The 20,132-nt window shown below is 51.5% G+C and overlaps 9 protein-coding genes and 1 non-coding gene across 10 annotated transcripts; 6 read left to right on the forward strand and 4 right to left on the reverse strand.

Moving 5' to 3' along the window:
- Positions 1-958: 958 nt before the first annotated feature.
- On the reverse strand, positions 959-1,883 carry Z519_08837 (uncharacterized protein; the record flags this gene model as incomplete). The annotated part of the gene is made up of 2 exons (XM_016766565.1): positions 959-1,644; positions 1,748-1,883. 2 exons carry the CDS (start codon positions 1,881-1,883, stop codon positions 959-961), a joined length of 822 nt encoding a protein of 273 aa, XP_016616863.1.
- Positions 1,884-2,649: 766 nt separating this feature from the next.
- On the forward strand, positions 2,650-9,200 carry Z519_08838 (uncharacterized protein; the record flags this gene model as incomplete). The annotated part of the gene is made up of 6 exons (XM_016766566.1): positions 2,650-2,749; positions 2,815-2,907; positions 3,167-6,687; positions 6,915-7,160; positions 7,236-9,017; positions 9,099-9,200. 6 exons carry the CDS (start codon positions 2,650-2,652, stop codon positions 9,198-9,200), a joined length of 5,844 nt encoding a protein of 1,947 aa, XP_016616864.1.
- A 1,588-nt stretch (positions 9,201-10,788) lies between these two features.
- On the forward strand, positions 10,789-11,130 carry Z519_08839 (uncharacterized protein; the record flags this gene model as incomplete). Its single annotated transcript, XM_016766567.1, has 1 exon — positions 10,789-11,130. The coding sequence occupies one exon, from the start codon at positions 10,789-10,791 to the stop codon at positions 11,128-11,130; it is 342 nt and encodes a 113-aa protein (XP_016616865.1).
- Positions 11,131-11,710: 580 nt separating this feature from the next.
- Positions 11,711-12,186, forward strand: Z519_08840 (uncharacterized protein; the record flags this gene model as incomplete). The annotated part of the gene is made up of 2 exons (XM_016766568.1): positions 11,711-11,880; positions 11,937-12,186. 2 exons carry the CDS (start codon positions 11,711-11,713, stop codon positions 12,184-12,186), a joined length of 420 nt encoding a protein of 139 aa, XP_016616866.1.
- A 63-nt stretch (positions 12,187-12,249) lies between these two features.
- On the forward strand, positions 12,250-12,504 carry Z519_08841 (uncharacterized protein; the record flags this gene model as incomplete). The annotated part of the gene is made up of 1 exon (XM_016766569.1): positions 12,250-12,504. The coding sequence occupies one exon, from the start codon at positions 12,250-12,252 to the stop codon at positions 12,502-12,504; it is 255 nt and encodes an 84-aa protein (XP_016616867.1).
- A 704-nt stretch (positions 12,505-13,208) lies between these two features.
- Positions 13,209-13,324, forward strand: Z519_08842. The gene has a single exon (XR_001677176.1). It is a non-coding gene; the product is annotated as a 5S ribosomal RNA (ribosomal RNA).
- Positions 13,325-13,953: 629 nt separating this feature from the next.
- Positions 13,954-15,154, forward strand: Z519_08843 (uncharacterized protein; the record flags this gene model as incomplete). The annotated part of the gene is made up of 2 exons (XM_016766570.1): positions 13,954-15,040; positions 15,105-15,154. The coding sequence occupies 2 exons, from the start codon at positions 13,954-13,956 to the stop codon at positions 15,152-15,154; spliced, it is 1,137 nt and encodes a 378-aa protein (XP_016616868.1).
- An 886-nt stretch (positions 15,155-16,040) lies between these two features.
- Positions 16,041-16,655, reverse strand: Z519_08844 (uncharacterized protein; the record flags this gene model as incomplete). Its single annotated transcript, XM_016766571.1, has 1 exon — positions 16,041-16,655. One exon carries the CDS (start codon positions 16,653-16,655, stop codon positions 16,041-16,043), a length of 615 nt encoding a protein of 204 aa, XP_016616869.1.
- Positions 16,656-16,876: 221 nt separating this feature from the next.
- On the reverse strand, positions 16,877-17,260 carry Z519_08845 (uncharacterized protein; the record flags this gene model as incomplete). The annotated part of the gene is made up of 1 exon (XM_016766572.1): positions 16,877-17,260. The coding sequence occupies one exon, from the start codon at positions 17,258-17,260 to the stop codon at positions 16,877-16,879; it is 384 nt and encodes a 127-aa protein (XP_016616870.1).
- Positions 17,261-17,420: 160 nt separating this feature from the next.
- Z519_08846 (uncharacterized protein) lies at positions 17,421-18,334 on the reverse strand (the record flags this gene model as incomplete). Its single annotated transcript, XM_016766573.1, has 3 exons — positions 17,421-17,763; positions 17,815-18,101; positions 18,149-18,334. 3 exons carry the CDS (start codon positions 18,332-18,334, stop codon positions 17,421-17,423), a joined length of 816 nt encoding a protein of 271 aa, XP_016616871.1.
- Positions 18,335-20,132: the final 1,798 nt, after the last annotated feature.

The following is a 20,132-nucleotide window of genomic DNA, read 5'->3' on the forward strand; positions in this document are numbered from 1 at the left end:
CCCGCCCACCCTCCCCCGCAGCGGCGAAAGGCCACCCCAAGCAGTGTTTCAAGCAAACGAGTTGCCCAAAAATCCCAAGGTCTCCCGCAAGCCCTGCTTCTCAGATGCCGTCTGACGAAATCAGATGCAAATCCTCGCGAATCCTCGCGCGGATGGGGAAGGCTGGCGCTGTTTCGATTGGGTTTCCGGGCCAGCATTGGCTGTTCCTCGATGCCCGCGCCAATCCGGAGTACATCCCCCTTGCCCCTTGCCCCTTGCCCCTCCATTTTCCTTTTATCCGTTGCGGATGGCAATGCTGATACTACGGAGCGAGTCACGACGCCCAGGTTGAAAAGTCTTGGGTCCTGGACAATGGCTAAGGGCGATCCCCCCAGTCTGTTTTGTCTCTCGTGCGCATCTTTGACTTCACCGAGTTTTCCAAGATCGAGGGATGCTTTTCATCGCATTGCCATACCAAGGAACCCAAGCCCATACCCCGCGGGGTCCCTCATGTACGGCGTCACGCGTTCTGTCGAGTTTGTCTCGGCCTTGCATCATCGCCCTTGGAGAATGACATCTGACTGTCTTGACCCTGACCCTGGACGTAGGGAATAATCGGTGCTCCAATGGCATCCCGAACAACTGGATTGCCCCGGCTAAGGCAAACGGCAGCGTGCAGCCTCCGAAAGTCTGCGCCCAGCCGAGAGAAGTCCTCTGGGCAGCCCCAGTAGAATTAAATCCATGCCATGGACATCCCTTTTACGGTCCATTCGCGATCTAGATGCCGCGATGTCCCACTCGTTTGAGCCAAGCTTGTGGTGTGATGCTTCCGCCCAACTGTTCGCCCAGCCACCAGAACAAACTGGAAGGCGTGAATTCGGGGACCTGGCGCAAAGCTTTGAAAAGCATCTCATCTGACAATAACTACATTGCCACACAACAACTGTAGTTTGTACAAGTATACGGAGTACTTCCACGTTCAGCTTCCTTTCATCCAGAACGCTAACCCCAGCATGAACACCATAATCGCGCCGTCCCCGATGAATTCCTTGCCCATTTGGATCCACAGCCTTATCCCGCTTTTGCCCGACTGGCCCTGAGATGCCGCTCTCGCGCCCTGGACCAATAATTCTCCGGTCATGAACACAATGAACGGGTTTTGGAAGGTTGCTGGTGCCGGCGGATTCTCACCATAGGTCTGAGTGGATTCGTGGATGCTGAACACCAAGTATAAGCCGGCCATCATGGCGAAAACAACATGCACGACTTTCCAGAAGCGTGTCGCTTGTATCTCGGCTGGATGAGGTGGCGCCCTCTGCCCTCCCATTACCATTTTGGTCAGAAAGGGAGGAATGCCTGTTGCTTTTGAGATGTCCTCGGGAGATAATCCGGAGCCGGCACCCATACCACCAGGTATGTTGGGATCTGTTGATCCGTCCATTCCCCCTACCATTGTCTGGAGAAACTTCAACATGGTGTCTTCCTGCTGTGCTTGGCTTTGTCCCTCTTGTGACAGCGGCTGTCTCAACATTGTCTTCAGATATTCCTCCTGCGCCCTAAGCTGTTCTGGAGTAGGCGAGGCACCAGATCCTGAGGTTGGTGGAGCGATCTGTTCCGGAGGAGGATATCTCGGGGGTAGTGTTGGCAGTGGAGATTCGTTTCGCACTGTAGATGGCACTGTTAATCTTCTTGTCCAGTCAATGTCCTGTTGTTGAAAGTCGCATCTCGCCTTCCGATATCCGAAATCTCTGTCGGGAGTGGAACTCACTGCTCTCTGGAGTCCTTCCACTCAGCCTTGTAATCTTGTCGAGTCTCTCCGTTGCTGAAGCCGTAATCTTCGCTTCACGCTTCTTTTGGCGAATGCGAACTTGTCGCTGCGCTGGCGTCTCTTCCATCTCCGCCATCTCCACGTTGTCCGCAGTGATTTACCTCTTGAGCGTGACTGCGAAGCCTCTTTCCGCGGTAGTTACAGGCGGATAAAGTGGTCCCTCGGCCTAAGAGCAGTCAGGGAAATTAAGTGATTGTGTCCGTTTTGCGTTTCGTAGTGATTAGGTTCAGTCTATGTTCTGGCGTAGATTTATGAAATCGTGACACATAAAAGGGTAAGTTGGGAGGCAGGCAACAGAGAGGAGCGTATGGTATGAGAGAAATGGATGTAGCTGCCCCTCAGGCTTCAGTTTCAGCCTTTTGACGACCTGGCCATTCCAAAGAAGACCACGACACTTTTGAGAAAACAGCACCAATGACGTACAAGGCACTGGGTGATTGGTCGTCAGCTTGGGAGTTGCATCTCGGTCATGTGATCATGACTTGGCAGCCTAAATCCAGAGATCGGCCGCCGCCCATTATAGCGGAGGCCAAATTCATCTCCATCCACCTCCTTTGAGGCGCGTTGATCTTCTTCTTATCCTTCTACTTGGTCGAAACGTACCTCGACCATATTCAGGCGCCGAGTCGTCGAGGTCTAAATCGATAAACTCTGTGCAGAGAGCTCTTCTGCCTGGGATCCTGGCCAGGCCGACTCGAATTCTTCGTCTCCTTGGGCGCGTCACGAATTTCCTAGAGCACTCTTATATCGCCAGTTTGATTTCTTCCGCTCTTTCTTGACTCCCTTATTCTTATCTTTCGCTTCCAAACATTGCGCAAAGACGCGCCTCGATACCCGCCAACATGTCTTTTGCCAGCGGCGGTGCATTCTCTTTCGGGTCGAACAACAATAATCAGAGCACCGGGTTTGGTGGTTTCGGCAGCAATACCAACGCAGGCACAGGTAAGTAAGAAGTTATGTCAACAGTGTGGCAAGGAGGGGATCTGATATTTTGCTTCTCGACTCAGGGTTCGGTACAAACACGAGCACTACTGGCTTTGGTTCCAGCACTGCGACTGCGAATCCATTTGGGAGCAGCACATTCGGATCTAACACTGGAGGTGTGTGAATCGTCAGTAACAGGCAGCAAGACTTCGCTTTTTGCGCTTCCGCATCTCCGTGCTGTCGCTTTATTTGTATTTTGGCCTTTGTCTTCCTGCTACCGCGATCTGGTTCACTTGTTGCATCAGCCATGTCTCGGTGGGCGAATTTGCAGCAGGCGTCCAAGCGGCGACAATCTCCAAACCCGCTTCGCTCACGTTGATGATACAGCTTCTTCATCTACTATGGAGACAAATAGACTAACAAGCGGTTTTCTAGGCTTCGGTGGCAATACAAACACGTCCGGCTCCCTCTTTGGCAACAAGCCTGCCTCAAATCCCTTCGGCTCGACAACCACGAATACAGGAGGTGGAATATTCGGTAGCTCAAACACCAATACTGGATTTGGTTCAGGAGGTGGTTTTGGAAGTACCAACAATGCTTTCGGTAGCAACACGGGCGGCACAGGGTTCAGCTTTGGCAGCGCATCAAAGCCGACCTTCGGTTCCAGCAACAACTCAACCCCCTTGTTTGGTCAAGGTGGTGCAGGAACCACAGGCGGGTTTGGATCTACTACATCAAGTCCCTTCGGCGCTGCTGGCAGCGGAACGGCTCTAGGCAACCAACCCGTCGCTCCGTCCGAAGGCACAGCTTCAACACCATATGCGCCCACACTCGAAAAAGAAGCTGCGGGCTTATCAAGCAACTACCAGAGTATCAACTTTATGCCACCTTACCAAAAATATTCGTTTGAAGAATTGCGTCTAGCAGATTACAACGCGGGCCGAAGATATGGGAACACCACCGGCCAGGCTGGTGGATTCGGTTCGAACACTTTTGGAGGCTTTGGATCAAGCAACACTGGCTTTGGCAGTAACACCAGCTCCACCCCTAACCCATTCGGATCTACGGCCGCGTCGTCGTCGGGCTTCGGCGCCAACACTGCCACATCCGGTTTTGGTGGTGGTGGCCTATTCGGAAATAAGCCCGCTGGGGGAGGGTTGTTTGGCACGCAGTCCACTGCTGCTCCTTCGACTGGTCTATTTGGAACCTCTAACACCGCGACAAATGCATTTGGCAGTGGAACCACGGGCTTTGGCTCGGGCGGCGGTCTCTTCGGTCAAAACCAAAACCAGAGTAAGCCCAGTTTGTTCGGTAACCCATCCAGCACCACGTCATCGTTCTCGTTCGGCAACACCAATACTGCCAACACGAACACAGGTACTGGCTTGTTTGGCAACAACACCAATACTTCGAACACAAGTGCATTCGGTGGCAATCAGCAACAATCTAGCGGATTGTTCGGGAACAACACCAATCAGCAGCAGAAGCCTTCGCTTTTTGGGAATACCAGCTTTGCGGCATCAGCAAATCAGAATCAACAATCAGGTGGCTTGTTTGGCAATACCAACAACACACCCACCAGCGGCGGCCTTTTCGGCAACACCACCAACACCAATACCAGTACCAGTGGTGGATTGTTCGGTACCAATAACAGCACCTCAGGTACTTCCCTCTTCGGAAACAATGCCGGCAACCAGCAGAAGCCTGGGGGTATTTTTGGCGGAAGCACATTTGGAAACACTAACACCAACACCGGCGGAGGCCTTTTTGGGAATACCAACAACCAACAGCAGTCAGGAGGCCTGTTCGGAAACACGAGTACAAATACAGGTTCAGGGTTTTCGTTCGGAAATACTGCCAGCAAACCTGCAGCAGGTTCCCTCTTCAACACCACCAACAACCAGCAGGGAGGCTTCGGTGGCTCAACCAGCGGCTTTGGAAGCATATTCGGCACTTCACAGAACAACCCACAGAACCAGCAGCAACCTGACTTCAAGGTCTCGTCCCTGAACGATCCGAATCCTTATGGTCAGACCTCTATCTGGACCGGACTCCCAGTGCCAACACCGGACAATTCGAAGCCACTTTTCACTCCATTGTCCGCCACCCAGAAACTGAAGGAAAGCCAATCAAAGCCACCACCGAGCCTCAGACTCAACCAGTCTCGTTACATGACGCCACCCCGACGTTCTGGTTTTGGATTCTCTTATTCGACTTATGGCACACCTAATAGTGCAGCCAGCACACCTGGTGGGAGTGGTTTGAGCAGCAGCATGTACGGCAGTCGGAGTTTCAATGGCGGCAGCTTCGGTCGCTCGTTTGGTAAGAGTGCATCTGCCAGCAATTTGAGGTCCCAGTTTACAGTAGATGGCGAGGGCGTGCTTAGCCCCAATGCATTCGCTTCCACCAATACCAGATGGTCAAGTGGCAATATGCGCCGACTGACCATTGATCGAAGCATCAGAAACGATCTTTTCAGCCGACCTTCCCTCCCCGCATTCCCGACAAACACTCTTGATCGGTCAGTCAATGGGAACAACGAGGTTTCCGTTGTCGCAAATGGCGAATCGTTATCAGCCAGCGAACCGACGAACAAGTTGAAGAAGCGTGTGAGTTTTGACAAGGATACCGCTGGCGGATCGAACGGGGTCTTGAATGGTGAATCCGGAGCTTTGGTGAGGACCGAGAATGACCGAGATGAGGTTGATGGGATTCCTGCTGGCTCTGCTGTGAATGATACACCTACATCTGAGGTCGAACCAGTTCGCGGTAATGAACTAGCTGTTGTTCCAGAAGATCGCGAGTCCGACGACGTTATCTCCAGGAAGACGACTGTCCAAGCCAAGCCAGATCCTCAGCCCGGGGACTACTGGATGAAACCCACTCGTGCCGAACTAAGCAAGATGCCTCGTGAGAAGCTGTCGCGATTTGTTGGTTTTGAGGTTGGTCGAAAGGGATGTGGTAAGGTTGTGTTCAACGGTCCAGTGGATCTTACGAGTCTTCCCTTAGACGATCTTTACGAGAAGATTGTGGAAATCCGTCTGCGGTCAGTCACCGTCTATCCTGATGCCAGTTCTAAGCCACCAGTCGGCAAGGGTTTGAACGTACCGTCGACGATTTCGATCGAGAACTCCTGGCCGAGATCCCGTGGTCAGCCCTCTTCCGCCACAAGTGGACCGATCTTCGACAAGCATGTCAATCGCCTCAAGAAGATGCATGGCACTGAATTTGTGAATTACGAAGTGACCACAGGTGTATGGACGTTCCGAGTACCTCACTACACCCGCTACGGATTGGACTATGATGACGATGAAATGGGCCAGAGTCTGCTGTCAGCCCCACCGGACTCACTGAACAGCTCCCTATCTACAGAGAACTCGGGAATGGATGTTGACAGTGAAGCACATGATGATTACGACGTTGACGGCGACGATGATACGTTTGCCTTCAAACAAAAGACCCTGCCCGGTGGCTACGGTCGACAATCCATCGTCGATTACCACAATGATGTTCCCGCGGCTCAGGCTACTGAAGAAAGTGCAATGGGTTCTGAGATGGAAGAAGACTACTCCGACGATGAAAATGATAATGAAGTGAGCATGGTGGGCTCATATCCTCCACCCACTGCTAGCCCTAATAAACCAATCCTCAAGCACAGCACTATGGGCACGCCCGGAAAAGCCCTCATCAACATTGACGGCGACTGGGCGGAACAGCTCCAACGCACTATCAGCCCACGCAAACAGAACCGCGATGCACTCCGACAAGTACAGAGCAAAATCCTTCTCGACCGCACATACGAACCTATGAGGCCTAGTCTTGACTTCAAGCCCGTCAACAAGACTGAATTTCGCACGAGCATCGACATAATGAATTCGCTTTTCAGCAGACACGAGGAAAGAATGGCACAATTGAAAGGAAAGAAGGGGAAGTCGGAGGCTGGACCAGATTTTGAGGTTTGATTTCCCTCTCCTTGCCCTCCTCCCTCTTCTTTTTTGGCCTCCTGTCCTTCTGGATCTTGTGGCCGTGATCAGTCGGACTTTCATGACATGGAAGGAAGGACGTGATATTCCAGATTGTCGCACAATGTCCATGGTTCAGGGCACAGGTCACGGTCACCAATAGCATATATATGTAGGTAGTTTAAGGAGATACACGTTTGCTGAAACATTTCTTGTTCTAGTTCCCATATGCAAAGCGCGCGAAGACGTTCGAAGATCAAATACGAGATGAATCCACCCAAATGGGTGAAAACGATAAGCTCTGGCGTGCAAGTTTCAAGCCTCATTTTACGTCGATAAATCAGCTTGTCTACAAGTCGGTTGACGCACCTAATGAGAGTGATTGGACAACGGAGGTGCTGGCACATAGCGGAACTACGGGCAGGAATGTTGTTATATCTTCGCTCCGGACAGTCACCATTGAAAACGTACGGGAAGGTCAGGGCTGCTAAAGAGTCGCCAGAGTCGCTAACAATGTTCTTCAGGTCGCTATGTACGTCAAGTCTATGTTGACGGACGCTCAGGTGCTGCTCGCCGAGAATGTTCCCTGGATCAAACACGAAGCCGTCGCCTTTTCTCAAATTAGAGATCACCTCGTGCAGCATCGTATTGCTGCCGGGGAACTCGACATCTACGAACTACTTCATGTCCTTTTCGATGACTACGAGGACGAGTTCACCCTAGGTCTAAACCGCCAACAACAACAGGAATTCCAGTCGCGAATTCGAAGAGACCGCCTCTCAAAGTACCTCTCGGAGCTTGTGTGGCGTCGGTACGGTGACCGCATTAAGGACTCATCAAAACTTAACGGCGCCACCGCAGCCATCATGCAACTCACGGCGAACAGCATCCATGCTGCATGCGACTCACTAATGCAAGAGAAGGATTTTAACCTGGCCTTGCTGGTCGCGCAAATTGGGCAGGCGGATTCAGCTTTTCAGGAGGACATCGCGGATCAGATCTCCGCATGGCGCGGTCAGAGGGTCATTTCCGAAATGAGCGAGGAGATTCGTGCATTGTATGAGATACTCTCGGGAAACACGAATATCGTACAGGGATGGCAGAATGTGCCTGTTGAAGATCGCGCGTCGACGTTCGCCATCTCGGAAAAATTCGGACTGGATTGGATCCAGGCTTTTGCGTTGTGCTTCTGGTATGGGAAGCACAAGAACGGCGAGATTCATGAAGTGGTCGCGGATTTCCAGGAGAAGTTGAACTCTAAGCTCGAATCGGCTACTCCTTTCTGCGGGGAGAACGAATATGAAGATCCGCTATGGGTGGTATTGAAGATCTTTGCGGGCAACAGTGGAACCAACAAGGGAAAGGCAGGTAGCAGGGCCGCTGCTTCTGTTGCCAGCCAGATTGAAAAACCTGTGCTACCCCAAGCTCTCTCGGCGCTGTCTCAACCTTGGAACTCCGAGACGACGTTTCGTCTCCACCACGCCATTGTCGCCACAATACCAGGAATCTCAATCGATCAGAACCGATCCGACGACCTAGCGCTGTCTCTTGCATTCGAGTACTCCGCACGTAGAGACACTGTGGGCGCGGTCTATGCACTCCTCCACCTCTCCGATCCCGCACAGCGGGTAGATCAGATTCGCCATCTCCTCGATCGGCATGGCGCCACATTGCCGTCTCCGCCACGTCCCGACGGCGCCGCCGCCACCCAAGGCTCTTCACTCTGGGCAGCTTTCACAACCTCTCTCTGTATTCCTGCACCATGGATCCACCAGTCCAAAGCTCTCCACGCGCGCTCATGTAATAACCATCTCGCGGAGCTGAACTATCTCCTCGCTGCATCAGACTTCCGCAGCGCTCACGACTGCTTCCTCCGACGTGTGGCCCCGCGATTGGTTATCGACGAAGACTGGGAAACTCTGAGAGAAGTATTGGGATGGTTTGGGGATGAGGCAGAGCAGACAGTTGACACGGCAATGGCAAGTGGTGGAGACGAAAACTTAGGGACCCAGTGGAGGACCGGTGGACAAGTGTATGCCGATTTTGTGGAGTTGATGATGGATCTATCTACACCAACACGACGTGGGTCGGCCGACGGCAGCGCGGAGACAAAGCGCAGAGCGAAGAAGGGGCTGCTTTTGCGACTTCAAGGTTCGCTGACGGAGTTAAACGCACAATCGCAAGTTATGTCGTCTGCTACGGGATCGGGCTTCTCGGATCTGAACAAGGATCGCGAGAAGCTTGAAGAAAGAGTAGCTTTGTGCGAGATGGGGAGAATGGTTGCGAGGGGTTTGGAATTGGAGAGTGAAGGTGTCAGTGAAAAGGTATGTTGACGCATCTTGTCTCCCCTAGGTTTTTACCGATAGCATCTGAACGGGCTTGCTGACCATGATTTTGGCGAGCAGAAACATATCCTCGACCTCCCTCTTAACGCAGACGCGAGGCTCATTCATGCTCGAACTTTGGGAGTGGAATATTATCGCGGTGTGATGGCTATGGCACGTTGATCCTCCCCGGGTGCCTGAATTTATTTGCTACCACTTCGAATTGGGCAATCTCGTGCGTGGAGGGTCGAGGGAAGCTTGGACACAACAAAAAGGACGGGAACGGGCCAAAATTTGGGGGGCTAGAAAGTGTGCTGATTCACTCTCAAGGCAGAACATTGGGGAGAGCAGTAAAGACCCCCGGGCAGAGATCAATTAACCAGGGCGATTTGATATGCGTACCTCGTACTGGTGACAGGAGTGTTGCCGTGATGGTTCGACGAAATTCAACGCCCAGTTAAGGGAGTCAGATGGCATTTTCCACCTCCATCTGCTGACATGCAAATGAACGATAGACGGAGTGTTCAACCCAAGCCAATGCTGTGCCTGAAGCACGAGGCTTTGCTGGCGCCGGATCGAGGTGCTGGCGAGGGCTAGTGATGCTGGTGGGCCCAGAAAGCGCCAAGTAAAGCCAAGGCGCTACTTAAGACCATCTGCCAGCTACTGTATCAGGTAAATAATGCTGGGAGTCTAGCGACCATGGACGGGTACCTCTTATCACATCTGGGAAGCAAAACCCGACTGTACTTTCAGAAACATTGGGATGTGGACCCAGGCTGGCGACCCAGGAGTCTGCATACAAGTTCTGTAGGTCGAGATGTCTCAATAGTAATTGATTACTTGGAAAAGAACGACCACGGCAGCGAGCCGTAGCGAGGTAGCGAGGAAGGTAATGCAACATCACGTGCTCAGCTAACTTTTGTTCATAAGGTTAGGGGAACGCAAAGACTGCGGTACCGAGGACCAAGCAACTCGTCCTGAGTACTTGCACAGGGTAAAGATCGTGCCACGAGCAGCGCGAGAACTGGCCAAATCTGGCGCAGTTTGCACTCGCTTTGCTAGCCAGCGAGTGGCGCCGAACATAAACGAACACCTACCTTGGACCAGGCGTCGGGAAAAAGTTCCGGCTTTGTATATGTATTGCGGCCCCACTCCCTTCCTCCAAGCTGATCAGAGGTGACCTGTAGATGTCAATCCATCGAGCACCTCGTAAGAACATACTCCGTACGTTTGTTCTGACGTCCCGGCATGAATTGGTTGTCGAGGGATGAAAAGGCGAAACCAATCTGGTCTCCAGCCTATCTTTGTTCCGTTACTCGCCATAGCTTCTATTCTCTGTTCTGGTGCCAAAATGGCATCTCCAAGGCATGATCATATGTCAGATTCAAACCCGCGGCCCCTCTCCAAGCCACCATGACCCAACCTCGAACAAGTCATGCATGCGATCGCTGCCGCCTGATGCGTGTCAAATGCGCGAGTGCGACGCGATGTACGAAATGTGTCAAAGATGATGCAGGGTGCATCCATGGCGACCGCAAGAGAGAGCGCAACAAGAAGTAAGCTGTGACAGCGGCACCGATACCGGTAATGGCCTGCTGATTCCGCCCAAGAGACCTTGCCGAAAGTCTTGAACGCATTCAGACACTGGAGGGAGAAATCCACAGTCTCGCCCAACAAAATACTGGGATAAAACGAAAATATGACGAAATGCAACGTGATCAAGAAATCCTAAGCAGACTACCGGATAATCTACGAGAAAGTGGCGCAGATCATGTCGCTGATTCGCAGCAATGCTTCGATGGTGGAGGTTAAGTCCTGCATCGAGCAAGAATTGGACCAAATGAGCCGATCGGGTCGCGAGCCAACGCCGGAATACACAATGCTCGAGAACGAAATCCGGCGTGAGAGTCAAATTGACAGACATCGATCGGCTGTGTCGATTCACATGCTTGTGGACATGCCGCTCGTCAGAGTTTCCGCTGCATCATGGACAAAGGCGACTCATGACAACCTAGTCTCCAATCTGATCTCAGTATGGTCGACCTGGGATAAAATTTGGTATAACTGGTTAGACGAAATCCCATATCTTCGGGACATGGGACTGAGTCACTAGAACTCGCTGCACTGTTCAAAATTTCTCGCCAACTCTCCCCTGGCATGGGTATGGCCGTACAGTGACTATCCAGAAGCACGGATCAAGCATGGAGCTATATCAAAAATTGATGGATGGCTTCATTGCCGAAGCCAAGAGTCAACTTGAGGTCGAGTTTGCCAAGGGACCCTCCTTGCCCACGGCACAGGGTCTTTTTTTCTTATTTCTGGCAATCGCACTGTCTGGACAAGATCGCCTGGGATACCAGTACCTGGTACAGGCAGTGAATATAAGCCAAGAGATATCAAGGCCGCAGTTTGAAATTAGCTTGGAGGCCTTGCTTGAAACTGACGCTGCAAAAGGAGAATTGTCCAGGGCTATTGACCTAACCTCCGGGGGCGTGTTCATTACGATGATAGCTACCTGCCTTGCACTTATGAGCCCCCCAATGATGAAACCGCTGCGTAGACTCAAACCGGTTCCGCACGGTACAGAATCGCAGAAGGACAATCCATGGACACCATATCCCTGAAACGTGACAACCATTCCTTCATATAGAGACGCTCTCACAGAAGTCGAGTGAGAGGTCTCGCTTATTGTCATGAGATTGACAAAGGTGCTGTTTGACGCTGATCACGAGGAGCCACCGCCACGTAAGGAGGTAGGAAACCGATTGCTTCTTCTCTATGAAGAGCTGTCGTCAATAATCAACGCCCTGCCGGAGCATCTCCGAGCAACAGATGCCTCAACGCCCGCCGTGCTCACCCATTAGTAAGTTTTACGGTCATACGCGCTTAAGACGGATTCCATTAGTGACATATCCAAAGCAATTACTTCCAGGTCTTAGTCCTGCGAATGTTTTTGTTCCTGAAGCAACCTGCCGAGGACGCTTCACCAGCCGTGCAACAACGAGCGAAGGAGTCCTGCATCAAGTCCTCTCTGGAAGTTGCGCGCTTCTGCAAAATCTACATGTCGGCGTACGGATCCTCGATCATGACGAATACGTGGACCCAGAGCACAAGCGTGGCTCTCTACACCTTAGTCGAGGAAGTGGCCGCTTCAGACAAGAACTCCTAGCTTTACTAAGAGCTGATCTGAGACCTTTGCATCGTCCTGCACGCCCTGTCGCGCCGCTGGCCTATGTCTATGGTGATCTTGCGCATGGTGCAGCTCGATGCTCGAGCCAAAGGAGCCGCATTACCGCCGGAAACCGAGAAATTGTTCGAGAAGTTTGAAAATAGAGATTGGAAGACCCAGGAGACGAGAGAGTTGATGAGCATTTATGCTGACCTGGAGAGTGCAACGACCCAGCAAGGGAATGCTGCGTCAGTGGACATGGGGAAATTCATAAAGCAGATGGAGAGCCTTGGTTTAGAAGCTCCTAAGTTGAGTTAGTGAAATGGATATAGATAATACGAAACGGCAGAGCAGCATGATGGACTCAGAGCAATGCTGTTGGGGGCGATTACATGCGTTTGAGATGGCTTAGGCAGGACACAATCAAGCAGATAGATCCTGTTGTACGAAATGTTGAGTTGTGGACCTGTCTGGTTGATTGTGTGCTTGTCCCCTGGCTATTCAGAGAGACTCTGCCTGTTTATATATACATTGGCCTGTAACCACAAGAGCATTCCTGAAACCTCCTATTCCGTCGCCATGCTGTTACAGGTCGGTGGGAACAACGATGTTGAGGTAAGTACCGCAATTGGTGTGACAGCTAGCGTCTCAGGTGGTTTGCCACAGTGGCTATCTTGCAACCCTGTCAACAGATACACTCACACTCTGTGTTCAACAGATCCATTGTAACAGGCTGAGGTTACGGGCACAAGGCTTTACAGACCGAGGACGTCGGCGAGATGCTTCAGAGGGGTATAGGCCCCCGTAGAGAGGTTAAGGCTGTAAGGAAGACCAGGTACAGATCGCTTAATAAGGGCGACTTAACACGTGTACTAGTGGCAGAGATATACCGTGGTGATGATGATTCGAATTCCAACGCTTGTCGGGAAAGGGTGAAGAGAGTAGAGCCAGAAAGTCCAAATTAACACTCTACATGGAAGATATAAGATATACATTATATATTGGTTGAATATCCTACGCAATCGACCATAGGATGTGGAAAACAGGGCTTCCCGTTCGCTCAGCCGTACTTAAGCCACATGCCGGTCAGTTAGTACTAAGGTGGGTGACCACTTGGGAATCCTGACTATTGATTGTTTTTGCTTTTTTATTTGCTTCTTGCTCAATGTGTACTGAAGAGACGGTCCTTTGTTCAAGGGAGAAGGGAGATATATGTCGTACGTAAAGAAGGTGGCCGCAGGTCGTCACCCACAGTCCCAGACAATACGGAGGAAATCTACTCCACACGCCGGCTTAACTACTCCGCACACCCCGTTCTGTACCCTGTACAGATCAAATGGATACGTACTCTTTAATAGCATGCCAAAAGCTATCAAGACGAGGAGCAGAAGCACATACAACCCTAAGCATCGGCGATCTTCTCTGGGTAGTTCTTTTCCTTCTCCCCGCTGATGCACGAGGTACAGCCGAAATGACCCCTGCCAGCCCTGCCCTGAGAAAATGCGCCCCCATGGGGGAGAAGATGCCCGCTAGCCTTCCCAGTAGCGGGGAGATCTTCGCCAAAGGCTGTAACCTTATGGTGAGCATCGACGCGCTGTGCCGAGTTGTTTGGAGAGACTCAAAGTGGACTACCCAGGTCGCCAGGTATATATTGCCAGTGTCCGATATTCCGCAAAGTTTGCCAGAGGTCAGTAAGCGATCGTGGTCTGTGTACGAAGAAACGAAGCGGAACAGAAAAGGAGAGGGAAAAAAAGGATCCCACACAATATGAAATTTCAACACTTCCTTAACACCGGCCTCCTCACCATCCTGCCGACGTCGCTATCACAATCACCTCCGCGCACGGCAACGAGTCTGCCATTCAACATCAACCCGTCCACGCCCGAGAACACGGCAAACTACACACCGCCTGTCTTCCCGATCGCGCCATTCAACAAATATGCCCACAACCCAATCCTGAGGCCCAACCCAGCCGCGAACTGGGAGTCGGCGTACCTGTATAACCCCACCGCCATCGTGCTCAACGAGACCATCTTCCTCCTGTACCGCGCACAGAACTCGTCCAAGACGTCGTCCATCGGCCTCGCGTGGTCCACAGACGGCGTCACCTTTACTCGCCTCAACCGTCCGATCGTCTATGCGACCGAGCCGTGGGAGCATCTTGGCGGGACCGAAGATCCGCGCATCGTCCGCGTCAATGGCACGTTTTACATGACCTACACGGCATACGACGGCGTGACGCCGCAACTTTGCCTAGCCACGTCCACGGATCTTTTAAACTGGCAAAAGTTCCCCCCTCTCTTCCCTGGCTATCAGGACGTGGAATACTCAGACATCGACGTGCCTTCTCCGCGCATCAACCATTCCAAATCCGGTGCCATCGTCAGTGAGCCCACGGCGGATGGACTGTATCACATGTATTTCGGCGACAGCTTCTTCTACCACGCCACTTCGCGCAACCTCTTAAACTGGACCGCATTGCCCGCTGACCAATTCTTCGCCAGCCCCGTCAATCCCTGGGAGAACCGCCTGATCGAACCCGGCCCGCCCCCCGTCAAGACACGAGATGGGAGATGGTTGCTCATATACAACGGGATGACGACGGGTCGCGTGGGATACCCGCAGAACCAGTATTCGGTGGGTCAGATGCTCATCGACCCCTCCGGCTCGTTTCGTCCGACCCTGAACTTGAGCGGTGGTGCGTACCAGCCGGCATTGAGAGATGGGCCGGTCGCGAGGCTGGAGAGACCGATTCTGGTTCCCGAGGCTGGGAATGAGAAAAAGGGCCAGGTGGACCAGGTGGTCTTTGCAGAGGGCCTGGTGCAGTTCAAGGGCAAGTGGTACTTGTACTTTGGTAAGTTGAAGATTTGCTCCTTGATAGGCATCGAATGGTACTAGCCGGCTGACCAATGCATCAGGACAGGGAGATAGCGAGTTGGGTGTGGCTATTGCCGATGAACAGCCTTGAGCATGGAAAATAGTATGGCTTTTCAAGAACCCAGATACCCTTGGGGGTTCATATTGCCCAACCTTGATCGATGCCACGTGGCGCAGCATTCCGTATCCGGTGGTTGAGGCCAGAGTTCCATGAATCCACTGTTTGTTTATTGCTCGAGTTTGTCGCATATTCGTTCCTGCGCCTGTCCTCGTCATGCTGTCCTTCTGCACTTTCACTGGAATATTTCTCTAAACCCTGCCACAATTCGATAAATTTTGTCATCTCTATGTCGTATATCTGGCCTTTTCCCTTTTTATGGTCCTCTCATATCGTCTGCGGGATTGGAAGCTCTCGATTTCTTCGTCAGAATAGCCCCCAGTTCGACCGCGTCGATTCCGTTGTCGAAAAACCTCTGGTTAGCTTCGGCTTGCAATAAATCATCTCTCGGGAGGTAGTCAAAAGAGACCCTCTTAAGATAACAGTGATCGGACGTGAAGTGGTGGCGAGCACTATATACCCGCAGTCTTGGTTTCTCTGACGTTACGGTACACCATGTTTCTGGTGGTACAAGTAAAAACGAGGCCTCGTTGGTCACTAACCACCCCTACCTCATACACCTAATCTACCTCTAAACGGTCTAATCTAGCGTGATCAAATCGCAAGCCTTAACGCGAAGCAGCGCAAATGCCTAGTCATATGTCTCTAGATTAGCGGTTTCAGGCCAATATCCAGGGCCACGATGACCCTAAGTGATGAGACGTGGAATCCAAATGTTTAGATCAGCCCCAGCCTTGATGAAAGGGAGCATCCCACCCCCAAGAATGTTGCTAAACCGGTTTTCGGCCATTAGGACCATGTATATTTATATTGTGAGGTAATTCTTTGTGTCACGCTTTACGGAACTAACAATCAACTCTTAATTAGGACCAGCCCCCAATTCCAGCAAGAGATGAGTGTTTATAAAAAGAGTTTGTTGCTTAGACCAGTGAATGCGGCTAACGCAGCTGCGGAGAAGCTCAGTCAAATACTGTCTCTTCTGAACAAAGCCTGAGATCCTCAGTTTGAGTTCTGTGTAAGCTCGATGACTGAATTCAGCAAAGGCTTTCGTATAGTCCACATTTTCCGTGTCCGTGAAATATGGCCACTTGCTTTTCATCCACTCGTCTAGGAAGAAGCCCAGCGACTTGAATTTCTCGACGATTTCCTCCAGCTGCACAGATATTGCAATGGCGACTTCTTTGTGCTCATCCAGGTAGCCCAGGAATGGTCGCTTATACATGGAGATACTGGCTAGGTTCTCGCTGATCGCTTCCGGGTGCAGCCCTATTGTACACAGTTTCATCAAAACAAGAGTGCATTTGTACCGCCTCATGCCGAGTTCGTGTTCCAGTAATGGTTGAGCTTGGAGCAACTTCTTGCCTGACTGGGTCTGAAGGTATTTCTCGGCAGTCCGGTGCAGAAACGACACACCCAGGTTACGGTGACTCTGGCAAATCTCAGTGAGTCTGTCGATTGTGTTTGGGTATCGCATGAGCTCGCTTTTCCTGACTCCAAACCGCGAACATTTCTCTGCGTCAACTTCCCGACCTTCACTCACATCACGGATTTCGAGAAAGCCCGCGCAGTGCGTCAGGACTCTCTGGGTCAATCTTTCATGATCGAGACCCTCTCCAAAACTTTCTAAATTCTATCTTGTTGAGGTGCCCAGATAAAGCTCCTTCAACTTTTCGTCACCACCAACTGTGAGGTCGATCAAGGAACAACGGCCAAATCGCCGGATATATTGAAAATAGGCTGCAGCTTCCTTTGCGTAGAAAGCTTGGTCGAGTGCCATTCGCTTCCACATGTGTTCATAGAGATTGGAAATCGCTTCTGGCAATTGCTCGATACGTTGACATAAAGTCCCCAGTCGTCGTCCTTCCGACTGCCTCGAAGCAGGGATTCAATAGCCAGGCGAACCCATAAGAAAACACCTTCCGCCTTGTTCACGACCATTTCGACTAATTCACACATCTCTTCCGACGCTAGAGTGGCGGGCCGTTGAGAATCTTTAGAGGCTAAGTTCTTGACGAGCTTATCCTCAACGTAAAGCTTGATGTCAGACTCGGCAAGCTCCTGATGCCTCAGGTTAGGCATGAATTATACAGCGAATCAAGACTTGCAGATGGCCGAGTTGATATGCATATCTTTGTCTTCTGACGGTCCTGAAAGATTTTGATGATATCTGCTATGGCATCGAACTGGTCCTCCAAAACCTTGAAACTCGTCTAGACCGTCGAGAAAGAGACAAATGGGATTAGAGATACGTGCCGTACACCGTCCTCCTCTGCTGCATAACATTCTTCCATGCTTCGGTCTCAAAGGCCCGATCCGCATAAGCCCGCACCCGAGGATTATCCTTGAACATCGCTCCCCTCCCAACATCCAACAGCCGAGCAATGAACGGTACAACATGCGCGTCTAGAGCCGTCGCCTCAGGAGTACCAAAGATCCACAGGAAGCCACCATGGTCTGAACCCTTCGCATTGGCCTCTGTAGCCCCCAACAGCGCTTCGATCTTCGACAGGAATGACAGCGCTTTCTGTTGCTGTACCACGACCGCCGCTTTGGTGAGCGCCGGAGCCCGCGTCGCGCGAATCCTGTCCATAGATCAATGAGTACTTGTCTCGCCGCGCCTCTCATGAACTTACACCTCGAGCTTGAACTCCAAAGCCTTGCGGTATCGTTCCGAAATGTCCGAGCGGACAAGGACCTTTTGCACGGAGTTCTCCATGTCAACGGCACGTTGAGGCTTGTGGGTATATGTCAAGGAGAAATAGTTGATATCGTGGAGCTCATTGAGAAGTGATGTAATCTGTGAGGCAACATGGGCAGGACACAGAGTGGGAAAATGTTTGGCGAGGAAATACGTGATGTCCACACTCTCGCTGAGCGGCGTCTTCAAACGTTGTGAATTCGAGCTCTTCAAGACTGGAACCTGTCCACCCGGTTCAGCTTGGTTCGTCGTGTGTCAACACGACGTACTGTCCCTTGGGGATTAACTTCACATAGGTAAGATTCCGCCAGCTGTCCTCCGTGCTGGATATCAATTGGCTGCTCGTTGATCCTGATGTGCCCATCTTGAAGATGTTGAATGACTGCAACCGTGTACCGGACCATTATCGAACAGATAGAGTAGTCATTGTAGAAGAGTGTGTACTCTTCGGCCATGCCTGCCCCGAGAGTGTGGTCTTACCTCGACTGCCACCGCGCTACTAATTATAAGATTTTTCGGAGTTGGGGAATAAGATCTCCCAAGGTTTACTTCCACTGGATAGACCTCTTAGCCTCTCGACGCAGAAAAGGAGATGACGAAACGACAAGAAGTGAAGCAATTTGAGTCTCCATTCCAGACTAAATATATTTATTCCACATCCGGGGTAAAATCGGCTGTCGCTTACTCCAGCCTCGCGCTCGGACTTGAGTCAACGTGCGAGGTTCCCAACAGACGGATTACCGACATGGCGAGCACGAAGGGACGGAATGACGGCAAGGTCGGATAGCGAAGGAGAGGGCAGATTACGTCCTTGGAGCGGGCGACTCGTGGTTCAATAGAGAAGAAGCACTGGATTTCCAAGGTTGTCGGGCTGAATCCTGCATATTTCGGTATCTATCCAAGGCTGCTATCAACTAACATAAGCACACTTGTCATCCCGCTTTTTCGACTCTCTTTGGCGGGACACAGGCACGTAAATTGACGACAACCCAGACAAACTCAGGACCCAGCCCACGGCTTTTCTTTTCTTTTCTTTCTTTTTCGGAAATGCTTTTTGTTGCGGGGCAAAAGCTCACAAGCCCATCCTCTCTGCCACATCTCTCTGCATACCGGTGAAAATCGGATTTTGCATGCTGAAATCTGATCCACCAGAGGCATATGGAAGAAGGGACCTTCTTCGAAGCGACATCATGACTGGGTGGCCTCCACCAAATCTCGACTGTATGATCTGCTCATTGGAAACATGCATTGAGAGCCGAATCATGTGTTGACGTACACAGTCGAGTCCGCCGGAAGCAACAAGCCGGATCTCCCTACGAAGGTGAACTCATTCGTGTTGAAGCCAGACCCTCTCATCCTGCCACCTCGCTGAAGTCACGGTTTTCGATTCTCCGAAGATCAGCGAAGAGACAATGACTGCGGCTGAAACGCGAAGTTCCCGAGACGACAAAAGGAAAGGGCTGGACTGCAACAGCCAATGAGGGCCTCAACATCCAAGCACACATCAACAGCATTCCATGAGATATCCCTCGAGACCATAGCTCAACAACAAAAGAAGTTCGGGTTGGAAGAGCCTACACAACATCATCCAAAACAGATCAAGGGGGCTCTAAAACCAACGTGGGTCCGAACATCCTACGCAAGACCTGCTTCGTCCTCGAGATACCACTCACGATTTCCCTCTGAAGAGAAACGAAGGGTATATAGATCGAAAGAACTTATAATTCCACTCCATCACGCAACTCCGGCTGCGATAGAATGGCACAGTGTCCAATCGCAACACCGAAAGCCTTGCTTGACACCTTGCCACAGAGTGATAAGGCGCGACAGCCACTGTAGGGATCTAGGGCTATCGGAAGGTCAGTGGAGAAGGGAGCAGGGTACTTCTCAACCAGAGGAAGAGAGAAGCACGCTGTGCCACCGGAGAAGGGGCCGGGAAGGAACTCGAGTCCCTCGGTGCTGACCTTGAGGAATTCATCTTCGTTGTGGCCTCCAAGTAAAAGCCCGGGGATGTCAGCGTTCTTCTTTTTCGACATCGCGTCCGGGCGGGTGTTGAGCCATAACAAAGAAGAGGTCCTCCACATAGCATGTCAACATTCAACATCACACACACATTACCAATGCCACCCATTTGGCTTTGTTTCTCACTCCTATGATTTCAATCGGAATTCCATTATCCCTCCACAAATGTTGGTTCGCTCTCCGCTGTATGGCAATCCTGGAGAGTTTGTCCAGTTAAATCTGGTATGAATG

Source organism: Cladophialophora bantiana (assembly GCF_000835475.1).
Source record: "Cladophialophora bantiana CBS 173.52 unplaced genomic scaffold supercont1.14, whole genome shotgun sequence".
Lineage (NCBI taxonomy): Eukaryota > Fungi > Ascomycota > Eurotiomycetes > Chaetothyriales > Herpotrichiellaceae > Cladophialophora > Cladophialophora bantiana.